The sequence below is a fragment of the Marmota monax genome, unplaced genomic scaffold (assembly GCF_021218885.2).
Source record: "Marmota monax isolate L192 unplaced genomic scaffold, Marmota_monax_Labrador192_F-V1.1 WCK01_AAM20220418_F8-fsc00055, whole genome shotgun sequence".
NCBI classification, from domain to species: domain Eukaryota; kingdom Metazoa; phylum Chordata; class Mammalia; order Rodentia; family Sciuridae; genus Marmota; species Marmota monax.
In genome coordinates, this window is record NW_026695205.1 from 3,774,739 (window position 1) to 3,789,850 (window position 15,112).

At 33.3% G+C, this 15,112-nt stretch overlaps 1 protein-coding gene across 5 annotated transcripts in view; it reads left to right on the forward strand.

The window, feature by feature from the left end:
• Cop1 (COP1 E3 ubiquitin ligase) overlaps window positions 1–15,112 on the forward strand; it is a 169,843-nt gene that overhangs the window by 12,128 nt on the left and 142,603 nt on the right. For all 5 annotated transcript variants that reach the window (XM_058574461.1, XM_046430099.2, XM_046430098.2 and 2 more), the window contains exon 2: window positions 7,669–7,728. In XM_058574461.1, coding sequence (XP_058430444.1) covers window positions 7,669–7,728 — 60 coding nt within the window. The remainder of the gene's footprint in view (window positions 1–7,668; window positions 7,729–15,112) is intronic.

Here is a 15,112-nt window from a genome sequence, read left to right on the forward strand (position 1 = left end):
TGATCTCTGGGGGGTCAACATCAGTGTTGGCTTCAGTTGCATCTGGGGCAGCAGTTTCTTCTGTGACAGCAGCACCCAGAAAGAAGACCCCCAGGTGATCTCAGGTTGGCAGCAGGGGAATCAGAGGCAGCAGCATTGGAGATAGTGGTACAGGCGGTGGTTGATTGCCACAAACACATTTTACAAGCACATTTTACTTTTTTATTTTACTCATGATGAACATCTAGGCTGCCTTTGATTTAGTACTATCACAATACTGCTGCTGCAGGTATCTGCATAGATATTCTCTTATTGACAAACATGGTTATTTGGAATATGATATATGTATATGAATACATATACACACATGTACACATACACAAAAGTCCACACATACATTTGCATACGTACCCACATAGACACATAGCTATATACTCTGATGTGTGTGTGTGTATTTACATAAAATCTCAGGAGTGGAATTTCTGGGTCATTAAATATATGAATAATTAATCCTAGATTGCCTACTTGCTGTGTATGAAGATTCTTATTTCTTCAATATCTAACATACTTGATATTCTAATTTTAATAATTTAGTAGAGACAGTGTATTATTTTTTTAATAATAATTGTTTTAAATTGTTTTAAAATTGCATCTTTTACTAGTGAATTGGAATAGTTCTGTATACTTGAAAGACATTTTTCCTTTCTATGAATTAGTAATTCACATCTTTTCCCATGTTTTTATACTGGTTGTATATGTTGATATGTAGGAATTGTTTGTATTATGGTGATACAGAAGGTATAAACAGTTCCAGCAGGGTCTTTAATCCATTTGTAAATTCTTCTCTTTTTTGATAATACCACTGTATTCAGGAGTCCATAAGAAGTTCTGGGAGATAAAAATTGTCAGCAGTGATATGGATTAAAGGGAACCTTGGTATACCTTGGTATACTGTTAGTGGGAGTATAAATTAGTTCAGCCATTGTTGAAAACAGTATGGAGGTTTTTCAAATACAACAAAACTACCATATGATCTTGTATCCATGGGATCTGCATCTGTGTATTTAACCAAGAGGTTGCAGATTGAAAATATTCAGAAAAAATATCTCTCTACTGAACATGTATAGGCTTTGTTTCTTATTCTCTAAACACTGATTTATAGAGCATTTACGTTGCATTAGGTGCTGTAAATAATGTAGAGAAGATTATTTAAAATCTTGTATCTATGCAAATACTATGTCATTTTATATAAGGAACTTGAGCATTTGCAGATTTTTATATCTGAGTGGTCCTGGAACCAATGCCCTGTGGATACTAAGGGATGCCTTTGTAGCAAAAAAAAAAAAAAAAAACAACAACCATATATATATGAATGACATGTTTGCACTACCATATTCTTTCCTGTACCATTTATGCTAGTTGAGATATGGAATCAACCTAAATAATCATTGATGGGTAAGGAGAAGAAAATGTATGCAGTACATAATGGAATATTATTCAGTGTCTTAGTCTGCTTGTATTGCTATAACAAAATAGCTGATATTGGGTAATAAATAATAGAAATTTATTTCTCACCATTCTCTACTTCCAAGATGGTGCCTTCAACAGTTTCTCATATGACAAAGTGGGAGAGTAAAAAAGAGAATGAACAGACTCCTCTCATGGCAGAAGAGAGCAAACCCACTTCCTGAAGCCCTTTTATAAGAGTCTTAATCCCTCTACCAAAATAATTTAATTACCTCCTTACTATCCTACCTCTTCATACATCACATTAGCCATTATATTTCAATATAATGAATTTTGTCAGATACATTCAGATCATAGTATTAAACCTTAAATAAGAAGGAACTACTGCCACTAGCCACAACACAGATGAACCTAAAGGAGTTATGCTAAGTGAAATAAGCCATGCATAGAAAGATAAATACTTAGTGATCTCACTTAGATCTGTGTAGATTGTACTTATTTATGTGTGTGATCTTACTTAGATGTGTTGATCTTATAGAAACAGGTAAAACTGGCTGCTAAAGGATAGGAAAATTGGGAAATGGAGAGATGGATCAAAAGATACCAACTTTCAGTTATGCATGATGAATAACCTTTGGGGATTTAATGTATAGCATGTTGGCTATAACTGGTAATGCTGTTTTAGACTTAACTGGCCGAGAATAGATCATAAATATTCTCACTACAAAAAGAAAAAAAAAAGTAACTGTGAGGTGATATGTATGTTAATTAGCTTGATCATGTTAAGCATTTCACAGTGTATATTTGTATCAAAACATGTTGAATACCTTAAATATATAAAAAATTTGTCAATTAGACTTCAAAGCTGGAAAAAGTTTTGGGTATTTGTGAGATATTTTGGGAGTCTAAGAGTTTTAGGGATTTGTATCAAGTTCCAGACATCTGTATGTTTGGCCTGGCTGCCATTTTTGGTGTTTGCTATGCTTGTGCTTGTGCTTGTGCTTGGGTCTTTTGGCCTGTCCTTTTGTGAATGCTATCAATTGGCAGAATAGGAGGGGTTCTAAATGGATTGTTAAAGGTTTCTTCCTGAACCTACTCTGGATGTGTTCTTGCCCTTAAAAAATTGAAAAGAAAATGTGGGGTTTTGGCCATCTCTTTTGAATTGCTGTAGTTCCTGTCATCTGCCTTCTATTTCTTAGGAAAGGGAGTGGTTGGTCAACCCTTTTATCTTCTTTTATTCTATCTTCTGCCTATCTGATAGGAATTCCTTCAAGTTTTTTGCTTGGATGGATGCCACCCTTTCAAAATGTATTATTCCATTCAAATTGGTAAAGCAAAATAACATAAATAAGATGGTTTATAAACAACAGAAACTTATTTCTCACAGTTGTGGAAGCTGGCAAGTTTAAAGTTAGTCTTCTGGCAGATTAGGCATCTGTCAAAGATGCCAATTCTGGTCCATGGATTATTGGTCTATGAAAAATGGCGTGCTTACTCTGTCCTAACATGATGGATGGAACAGTCTTGTTCCTTGTGGCCTCTTTTTTAAGGGCACTAATCCATATATGAAGGCTCTGCCCTCATTAGCTCATCACCTCTGAAGGCTTAGACTTCAAATACCATCATCTTGGGGGGTTTCAGCTTGAATTTGGGGGGGGACATATTAAGATTGTAGAACCAATTTTATCACTGGTACGTAATTTTCCATATTATCTCTTCTTTGTTTATTCTGTCACTAATGAAATACTGTATACCAGGCATAGCACTGAGCACTTTATAGATGTCTTATTAATGAGTACAGTGGTTCTGTGATTTAAATGTTATCCCAGTTGTATAAATGAGGAAATGGATTACAGAGATTAAACTACTTGTCCAAAGTCATAAAGCTATAGATAGCATAGCTAGTATTAGCTTCAGTTAATTCTATTTTTCATGAAGGTCATAAAGCTAGCTTTTGATGACAGGAATGAAGATTTTCTTCTATTTAATTACTTAGATGATATTCCTTAAGAGCTACGGGTTTAAACTGATCTGATGGTAGTTTTTAGGTTTTACAACTTTTAGTGTTAGTGGAGCATATTATATGACATGGCACCCACTGCAGTTCTCTTTTAAAACAAAAAATTAATTAATGGATGATAGAGCTTCATGTAAAACAAACCTGCTATCCAGTCCAAGAGTATTTCTCACCTGGAGTATAATAGCTTTCGTTACTGTTACTACTTTTGATTCCTTTAGTCTCTTTGTGTCAGGTGGAGTGATTTGGTTCATCAAAATGTCAGCTTCTCATTGAGTCTTCCCTGACTATCCATTTCCTAAATTTACAACCCATTTCCCAGTGCAGCCCTTTCCCCACTTTATTTCTTCCTTAGCATTTATCATAATCTAACCTTATTATAGAAGGTCTTTATTTATCTTATTTATTATCTGTTTCCTATTAGATTGTAAATGCCGTGAGGGGATTTTTGATGGATATTCACAGTTGGTTCGTTGTAATGCCACAGCCAGCCGTAAAATGTCCATTGGAAGCATTGTTACTCACATTTGTTAATGTATTTAATTTGGAATTGGAAAGATCTATCTCCTTTTCCTTATTTTAAAAATGCCTTGTTATAGGAGCTATTTGAAAGATTGGTATGTTAATACCTAGACGTGTGGTAGAGAATTTTGTATATATACTATTGTCCAAGACTGTTTCTAGTTTTAGAAATTAGTATTGAGACTATAGAGTTTCTTTCAGATGGACTTTTAAAAAATCATAATTATGTATGATTTATTTGAGACAAATGAAACTGAAGGTCATTATGTTAAGTGAAATAAATCAGGCGAAGTTCAAGCAAGGACTGCTTGAACTCTCTTACATGTGGAATCTAAAGTAGTTGATCTTGTAGAAATAGAGTGTAGAATAATAGTTACTAGAGGCTGGGTACAATAGGGGAAGAAGGGATTAGGAAAGGTCTGTTAATGTACACTACGATATGATTTGGAGAAATAAGTTCTAGTATTTTATTGCACAGTAGGGGGAGTATAGCTAATTACTGTATATTTCAAAAAGCTAAAAGAGAAGGCTTTTAAATATTGTCACCTAAGGAAATAATAAATGTTTAAGGAGCTAGGTATGTTTACCCTGATTGGAACATTACACAGTGCATACATTTTTTGAAACATCACATGATACCCCATAATTATGTGCAATTTTTATGTGTCAATTAAAATTAAATACTATTTAAAAATAGATTTAGGTTAAAATGTCTTATAATGAATGACAAAAAACAAAACTTCCCCTTCAGTATTCCTAAGATAGTTCTCTAAGAAGCAATCCTTTCAATTCTTGTAACTGTTTCTTTTGGTGGAATTAATCATCAATGCCATCATCCTGATATTTGAGTGCTTATTTGGTGCTTACTAATGTTGCAAGTAGGTTTTTTTTTTTTTCTTTTGAATTGAATTGCCTTGTGAGGTTGATGCTGTTGTTATATGCATAGTAACACATGAACAAGCTGAGGCATAGGGAGATTAAACAATTCATCACATTATATAATTAAAAAGTAGATAGGCTATGGATTTAACACAGACATCACGACTTCTCTATTATGTACTGCTAACTAGATTGCCTTCATTTCACGAAATAACATGGTTGTTACAGTTTGGATCTGGATGCTCCCCAAAGGCTCATGTGTTCCAGGATTCATCCCCAAAGATGGTTCTATTGTGAGGTAGTAGAAAACTTTAGGAGGTGGTGCCTAGTTGGAGGAAGTTGGTCACTGGGAAGGTGGTCTCAAAAGCTGTATCTTCTTGGCTGCCATGAGTTAAAAGCAACTTGTTTAACAGCACCCTTCTACCATGATGTTCTGCTTTACCAGAAGCCCACACTGATGGGACCAAGAAATCATGGACAGAAACCTCTACATCTGTGAACCAAAATAAATCTTTTCTCCTTTAAGTTGATTTTCTTAGATATTTATCACAGAAACAAAAAGCTAGTAATAGTACTACTCTGTTCTTGACTTATTGCTTGAACTTGCTATCATAGATGAAGATTTAAATATTTCAAACTGGTGAGCAAGTAGGTAAGTGCTTGGCTAGGTAGTTCTGGAAGAGGTAGAAAATTAGGGTCCTTTGTGTCAGTGCTATTCAAACTATCTGTCATAATTTTTTTTTTTCATTTTTTGGTCATATTTATAATTTTTAAAAATTTAGTAAAAATGAATTACTACAAAATAAGATTACAAAATACATATAATGCAATAAAACTCATTTCAATTATATTCAACAACATTCTGTCAAATTCCCCTACAAGATGAAGGTTCTATACTTCAAATTTCTATACTTCTTCAGAAGTTGGTAACATAATGAATCCTGCAATCCTTGGACCAGCCCTGGCCCACGAGCTACACTGGATGGTGCTGTCCTGCTCATACTAAGTCTTCCAGTTAATCCCTCTGTTTTCAGTCAGCCTGCCTTTTTCATGTTTACCATCTCCTTGGATTGAGCCTCTTTGGGGTTAGGCAGGGTTGATTGGCCTACTTTTTAAGTTTTATCCCTTTCAGTATGTACTCTGATCTGTGGCCTTCTCTATCTTGATTCTTCATTTACCTTTGTGTCTACTTTTCTTCTTGTGGAGTTTGTTCAAGTATCTATCATTAATAAATATTTTTCTTTTCATTATTGAGGCTTTAAATCCTGCATTATTTGTATTCTTCTATCATTTTAATAGGTTTAGGAGGAAAAGTAGAGAAATGTTTTTTAGTAAGTTTGTTGCTGTTGTGACTTGGAGGTCTACCAGAGTTTTATTTTTTCCTTCTAGATTTGGGCAAGAGACTTGGCATTTAAGGCTATTAGATACTCTTGTGTGGGTTGCACACTGAGGAGTCATATCTGATCAAGGGGAGATAGATCAAGGGCATGAAAAACAGTTAACATTTTACTTATTAAATCTTTTGCCCTTTTGTTTGGACTGAAAGAGAGGCTGCCTGTTTCTAATTCCAGAAAGTCACCAAGTTATGTATGTGATTGTTTTGCCACATCTAACCTAAGGGAGTGCCTTTTTTTTTTTTTTTTAATTTTCATAGAAGTGTATGTCTTAATTATGTACTTGAAGAAACTCAAACATTAAAATACCCTTTTTTTCAGAATTTTACCAATTTGATATACATTATATTGTATCAGATAACTCCTGACATATTTAATGAATTAGTTGGTTTGTAATTCTCTGTTCCCTAATCCACAGATCTCAAACATCTGGGTCCCTTTGTAGCCATTGTGGTAATTTTCCATAATATGTTTGACTCTATCAAAAGACTTTCCATCCACACTTTGTAGGATATTGTTTATACTCAGGAAGTAATCCTTGAAGGAGTGAATTTTCATTTAAAGTTTTAAATGTTACTGTGTCATTAGTAAGGTTAGGATTTGTATACTAGTAAAGAAAAGTGGATAAATGCTGGATTAAAAGGGGATGGATTTGCTTTTATCTTGCAAAAAGAACTTCAGAGATAGATAATCTAGGATTGATAGAGCTTTTTGAGGATGTCATCAAGGAACCAGTATCCTGTTGCAAGCTTATGACTTTTGTCTTCTCAGTCACAAATGGTGGTTGTATCTCTAGACATTTCATCCGTTTAGACCTAAATTTGAATTTTGGCTTTGAGATTTTTACAGCTTTGTGCCTCAGTTTCCTCATCTTTAAAATGGATCCCATAATATGCACCTGTCTCATTGTGTTGTAGAAAGATTAAAACTATTTAATGTATGTCTTAGTTCAGTGGATCTAGTTTGTTATTTGAAATAGTGATAATTATTACCATCATTATCTACAAGCATTATCGAAACTAGAATTCTAAATTTGTCACTTGAAGAATTGATATTTTGGGGGATAGAAAAGAGGTAATGTAGATCAACAGGTCCAGGTAGGTGCTCTTGAATACAGGAATGTGGAAGAAGATGGTAGAATTTTCTTAAGGGCTTTGTGACTGTGTTGCACTATAAAATTATGGACTGAGTAAAGTATTTAAACCAATTAAATGTACTCATTACATTCTTTTACTACAATCTTTGTAAAGTTCAGCTCAATAGGAATTTCATCTTCTATTGATAGGTTTGAAGATGTAACTCAAGTATTTGCTGAATCTGATTTCATTGATATTGTTACTAACCTTTTCTAATTTGTTAACATTCTTCTTTAAAAAAAAAATCTTTTTAATTTTTTTTTTTTTTTTTTAGCCCCATCTGCTTTGATATGATCGAGGAAGCATACATGACGAAGTGTGGCCACAGCTTTTGGTAAGGTGATTTTGTTCAGCGAAATAGTCTTTTTGTTTTTTTTTTTTTTTTTTTTTTTAACTTATATGTATATGTAAACCAATGAGAAATTATGCTTTTTAAACTAATTTTATGTTGTTTCCTTAACTGATCTGTGTTATAGGGTTCACAGTACAAGGTAGTAACATATGGTTGCTATGAGTTCTGTTGAAATATTTTATCACAGGTTTTTAAGATGGATTTTAAAACTTTTTGTTTATTAATTATTAACAGGAACTAAGCTGTTTTAGAAAATGGAGGTTGATGAGCATAAACATAAACATCCATTAGTCACTTGTTGGACTAAGCAGAAAAACTAGTAAAGCATGCTGGGGAGGATGTGGGGAAAAGGACATAGAGGATTAAAAAGTTCTCTGTTTTCTTGTTTAACATTTTGTTTAGTGTTATCTTGAGATTTTTTTTATGTCCCATTAGTGTGTATATTAAAAAAAACAACATAGTTATAAAATTGACACATAAAATAGAATTCATAGTTGTAGGCAGTTTAATGTGTATACTTTAGTAGTGTAAGTTATGTTTGTTTTTTGTACACTCTCCAAAACTTTTTCATCTTATAAAACTGAACCTATATACTCACTAAAAACAGCTCCCCATTTTCCCTTCCCATCTTCACCTGGCAGCCACCATTTAGTTAGTTTGTATGAGTTGGACAACTCTGGATATCTTACATAGCAGAATTATACAATATTTCTCCTTTTTGTGACTGACTTGTTTCACATAGGATAAAGTCTTCTGTGTTGTAGCATTGTGTGTCAGAATTTCCTTCCTTTTTAAGGCTGAATAATATTCCATTGTATGTTCATTCTACATTTAATTTATTCATTCACCCTGTACCCCCTTTAGACAATGTGTATGCTTCCGCCTCTTGACCCTTGTGAATAATTCTGCTGGGAACATGGATATACAAATATCTCTTCTGGCCCCTGCTTTCAATTTTTTTTTTAAAATATATTTTTAGTTGTTGACAGACATTTATTTTATTTATTTATATGTGGTGCTGAGAATCGAACCCAATGCCTGACACATGCTAGGCAAGTTCTCCACCACTGAGCCACAACCCCAGCCCCCCTGCTTTCAATTCTTTTGGATATCTACCTCAAAAGTAGAAATTTTGTTTTTAAAAAAATTTTTGTTTTTATGTCACATTAGTGTGTATATTTTTTTTAAAAACGTAGTTATAAAATTGAGACATAAAATAGAATTCACAGTTGTAGGTAGTTTAATATGTATACTTTAGTAGTGTAAGTTTTAAGGAACCACCATACTGTTTTCCAGGAGTTACACCATTTTATATTCTCACTTGCAGTACACAAGGGTCCAGATTTCTTCCACATCCTTGTCAATGCTTGTTTATCTTTCTTTCCTTCTCTATTTCCTTTTCTTTCTTTCTTTTTTTGATAGTAACCATCTAAATGAGTATGCAATCTGTATTTTTTAAAATTTTGCCGACTGATTACAAAGGATACAAATGAAGAACCATATGCATCAATATATAGAGTATGAGATAGGTGGGGGAAAAGGCAGGGAGCTTTTAGGCATGCTACCCTCCCAGCACCTCCATATGTGCAGCAACACACAGCTCTCTGAACCCTGAGATTAAAATTATTTAATATTTAATTAAATAATTGGCCATTGGTGATCATCTCAACCTTCAGCATTCTCTCCTCCCTAGGGATGGAGGGGGCTAAAGGTTCCAGCCTTATAACTCCATGGCTGGTTTCCCTGAAAACCAGTGATCCAGAATCTATCCTGGAGCCCCCAGACATTGTCATCTCATTGTACTTCTTTATTTTTTCATTAGAGGTGGCCCATCCTATTTATGATCAGTCACCTTCATGAATAATTTACCTTTTTCCTTGGTATATTAATTTAGCATTAGTCTTTTCTGTTGTGTTCTAACAATTCTTACATTCTCATTCATACTGAGGATGAATATGATATGTAGCATGATATACTATAGTCATGAAGAATATTGGGTGTGTTAGCACCAATCTGTAAGTTCTTTAGTTTTGTCTGGTACATGATGCTTCATTGACTGGTGTTTCCAGTCAGATGGTCCCTTAAAAAATTTGGAATGAAAGTAGCTTTCTTTATTTGCATTGTTTATATTGTTTATTAAAATAAGATTAGAGAAATTAATAATTCTTGGCTTAGAAATGCAAAATTTATTGTAACTGAAAGATATAATATGAAATGTGAATTTCTTTCTTCCTAATCTTTCTTTTTTTTTTTTTTCATTCTAAGAAGTTATCACTGGCAAGCAGGAAATGTATAGCTTTCTAGAATCTTTTGCCATTTAAGACTATGTTGCTGTCTTCAATAATTTTTATCTGTTAGTATATTATTATGCTGTCATTATTGATTCATGAATTACTTCTTGCTCTGAATTTGCTAATGAATTTCTGGTCATTTGAATCTTCCTTTTAGGCCAATACTTGTATGGATTTCGTGTTTTTAGGCTGATTATTTAACAGTTGTAAATTGCTGAGTTTATAAATTGATTCAGGACCTCAGTATTCCAAATACTTCTCAGAATTTGGATTTTGATTATAATGGAAAATCGAATGATCTGGAGTAGACTTTTCCCACCTTGGCACTATTTCTGTACAGTACAGCAGAGATTTTCTGTTGTGAGAAACTCTCCTGTATATTGAAGATAGTTCAACAGTACTGTTGGTCTCTCTTCTGTAATAAACCCCACCCCCATGTGATAACCAAAAATGTCTCAGACATTGCCAGACATCCCTTAGGAAACAGAGTTGCCCACAGTTGAGAAATATTATTGATGCAGAGCCATCTCTTTTGGTCATAGACCAGGGTACTACTTCTGGATCTAAAACTTACTACTATGTCAAGTCACTTAGCCTATCTCCTCTGCTGCCTTTTCTTTCTCCTTCTCCCTCCTTTACTTCTTCCCTCCTTCTCCTCCCTCTTTTTCCTTTTTCCCTCTCTACTCCTTCACTTCTTCTCTCTTCATAGGCTTAAAATTCTTGAAGTAATAAACATTGTAAAATCGGTTTTTAGTTTTTAAATTGTTCTTTAACTTACACATTTATGATGGTACTGGATCAGTTCAGTAATTTTCTATGTTGAGAAGGATAATAAATTACTGATTGAGCTTATAATTGGGAATCCTGGCCTTTTCAATTAATCCTATAATTTTCCTGGTATCTTCAGGTCATTGTTGGAAACCCCATTGGTTTCATAGTTTTTTTTTCTCTTTCAAATTAGAACAATTTAGGCTTAGATCCTTGTTACATTTGAAGTTGTATTATATCCTGACATCAGTGCATTTTGGTTTTGGTAGAACAGAGACCATCACGTTAGCAGGAGCTAATAGGAGTGGAGTCTGGCAGTCCCGGTGTGAGTCTTGGTATACAGTGAAAATTCTTTTCAGTTTTGTTTAAAGCAGCAGTTCATAATTATTTATCTAATGTGTGAGGCCCTGAAACTTCAGTCATAAAACATAGCCTCTCTTCTGTGTGTTCTTGCTGGTAAGTTAGAGCCAAGTGATATACCACTCAAAGCTGCATCCAGATTATTAGCATTACATCAAATTGGACCATGTCAACTTGTTCATATTTCATCTTACTATAAATAAGTCTTCCTGTTTGCAGGTTGGAGACGAGATGGCAGACACATCTTTCACTTTATTTATTCCCACTTGAGAACTCGTCTTAATCTCTTGTGATCCTGCTATTAAGCTATATAACCTTACTGAAACTCAGTGATTTAATAGTCTGCTTCTGCATAATGTAAAGATAAAACTGGGGTTTTTCTTTTTACCCCTATGCTGCCAACAGATAGTTCCCTGTATCTTATTTCTCAGACTTCATGTCCTAATTTACTCTTTTGCTAGATTAAGCTAGGCACGGTGGCACAGGCCTGTAATCCCAGCAGTTTGGTAGGCTGAGATAGGAGGGTCATGAGTTCAAAGCCAGCTTCAGCAACTTAGCAAGGGCCTAAGCAACTCAGTAAGATCCTGTCTGTAAATAAACAAAGACTAAGGATATGGCTCAGTGATTAAGTGCCCCTGGGTTCAATCTCCAATATCTAAAAAAAAAAAAAAAAAAAAAAAAAAAAAGATTATGATCTCAGGCTGGAAAGAAAATCTGCATAGATTGATGCCTGGGTGTCAGGATGTCTTTTGTGTTCCTAGGCTAATTCATCATCTTATACCATGCTGTTAGTCTTCTTGTATACCTGGTTAGTACTGTTTTTTTTTTTTTTTTTTGTAATCTATTTTTTACCTAAAATTTTCTAATTACTCAGTTTTCTGTATCTACTCATCCTTGTTTACAAAGACAGAAAAATGTTTCCATATTTTGTAAATCATTATATGCATAATGGAAGAAACAGATACTGATACGCATATTTAGAGAAATGTCCATTTTTATCATATATTTTATAGAGAAAAAAGGTATCCATTTATGTCAGTTGTGAATAGCTTGAAAATTCTGAATGTATCCAAAGCATGCATCCTGTTTATCTTTTTGCCCAACTGTTTTGACTACCAGTCTAGTCATTTATCTTTCTCTTGGCATCTTGGAGTATTGAATGTGTACCAGTGATAGTCAGGTAGGATAGATGAATGAGAATGAATGAGAAATAATGAAAAATTCTAGTACTGTTATAATATAGAAAGGAGCAGAACGTGTTACTTGTTATATCTGTTCCTTTGTGGGTTTGGCATTTATTGATTTGAACTCTTAACAGGACTGTATGCTAGATTTTAAGGGTAATGGAAGAGGGGTTGACCATCACATACAGAGATAAGTTCAAGATATGATGTTACTGTTCTTTAAACTATAGCAGGACCTACTCTGGACTGGCAGTGAGGTAGTAGATGCTATAAGATGCATCTTATTGTTAGTATTTTGATGCATTTAAAGTTTATAGGTAAATAGTATATATAAAGTCCAGTGCAGAAAAGTCATCTGGACTTTTGTTCTGATGACAATTATTATTTTTTTTAAATATGTTTCTTTATTTATTTTTATGTGGTGCTGAGCATCGAACCCAGGGCCTCATATGTGCTAGGCCAGCACTCTACTGCTGAGCCACAATCCTAGCCCCTGACGACAGTTCTTTTTGACTATATCAGAGATTACTTTTTCTTCCAAGAGGCATTGTTTGGTAGTAAACCAATTGTTAGGAAGTATGATTAGTGTGCCAAAGAAAAGAGGATGCACTTTTCTAGATTCTGGAACAGTTTTTTATATAATGGAAAAAAAAAAAAAACTCCTTGACTTTTACAGATTTTACTCACCTTTCTTTTGTAGTGCTAGAGATTGAACCCAGGGCCTTGTACATTCACGTCCACCCCACTGAACTATACCCTCAGCCCTTAACTTTTTGTCATATTAGTGACCATTTTTGACCTATTTTTTAACGGAAGCCATTTGCTATCACCCAAAACGTTCTTTTGATTCTCTGTCACCCTCTCATGTTTAGTAAACTTTCTAGATTCTCTTCTTTATGATTTTCTTTATTTGAATTAAAAGTCTTTTGTCATATGTGAGTATTTCCTGTAATGTTAACTCATTCCCATTATCTGGTAAGCAGGCTATATATTTCTCCATGTTGGGAGAAAAGTTTGTACATCTATATTATTCTTCTCTCATAATTAAAATGAAAACAAACATTTAGTATTTTTTTTGGCTTCACTGAATTTTCCATATAGGAAATTTTTAGTCAGATATAGGCATATCTTGTGAAATATGGTAATCCTACCCTTGTCATAGTTGCAATAGGTAATGATGTTTCTGGAATACTGTGCAAGTTATTTGTTTAATAGGTTTTTGAGTTTTTATTATGTGCCAAGTATTTAGTCCAAATTTTAGTCTCTTGTGCTGTGCCAAGACTAGTGTTACTTTGATTTTTTTTTTTTTTTTTGGTATCTTTCTTTTTTTTTTTTTTTTATTTGACAGTAATGAATGTGAGATGAGAAATAGTTGATAACCAAAACGGTAGAAACTGATGGATGTAGGGTGTTTTTGTTTGTTGAAAAGTAGGGTAGGGTAGGTTAATAGAATAGTCATCTTCAGTTTATAAAGCTGAGGTAAATTTATAATAATTAGGATATAGAACAAAAAATGTACTTTAGGAATGATCTTTATAAATCACCTTTGTAATTTCTGTTTTTTAATATTTATTTTTTAGTTGTAGTTGGACAAATACCTTTATATTATCTATATCTATATCTATCTATCTATCTATCTATCTATCTATCTATCTATCTATATGTGGTGCTGAGGATCGAACCCAGGGTCTTGCCTGTGCGAGGCAAGTGCTCTATCAGTGAGCCACAACTCCAACCCTCACCTTTGTAGTTTCTTAAGTCATTTTTTTGATAAAAATATTGTATATTTATGTTATAAACTAAAGGATATTTATAAAGAAAACATTTTTTATATTTATATAACTCACAAATACTCTTTTTCATTGGCAAATACTCTTTTGACATTGTGGTGAATGTCTTTTTCAATTTCTTTAAAATGTACATATATAAAAATTGTTTAAACAAATGTCAGATGATATTGTAGCCACTGTATCGTAGGTCATTACTGCAGTGGTATATTGGTAGGGTGATTTTTTTTTTTTCCTCATGTAAGTTTGATATTTTTCTGTAATTTGTTTGAACAGTATTTAGACAGGAATTTGATATAAGAAAGGGGAAAATTTCTGTAATCGCATATTTTTCCAGAAATAACTACTAATAGGTTATTTTTATATCATATATTGAAAAATGATTTTTATTGTCAGTATATAGGATTCATTGAATTGATATTTACAAATTTCATTTAGTTGACTTCCTAATGTTTTGATTGCTTTCATTTTAGTTGAGTCTTTACAGATAGCCCTTCATTGAACACCTTTCTACCTATATATTTTCTTACAATAAATTCTTTTAAAAAAAAATTGTTCTAATTGTTATACATGGTGGTAGAATGCATTTTTGACACATCTTTTATAAGTGGAGTATAACTTCTCATTCTTCTGGTTGTACATGATGTAGAATTACACCGGTAGTGTAATCATATATGCACACAGACTAATAATGTCTGATTCATAAAATAAATTCTTAAAAGTAAAATTCCTATGCTAAAAGGGATGCAATACCTTACCAGTTTTCCTGTAACTTTCTCTCTAGTAAAGTTATGCTGGTTACATTTCCTGCAAAAATACGTAAAATGATCATATCTCTGTGTCTCCTTCTGTATGACAGAATTTTCTTTGTGTTTCTCTCTGACTAAAAGCTAATATATAGACTTGGATTTTGTTGTTGTTACTAGTGAAGGTAATGGTTTTCTCATGTGACTTTTTGTATTTTTTTTTTTCTTTT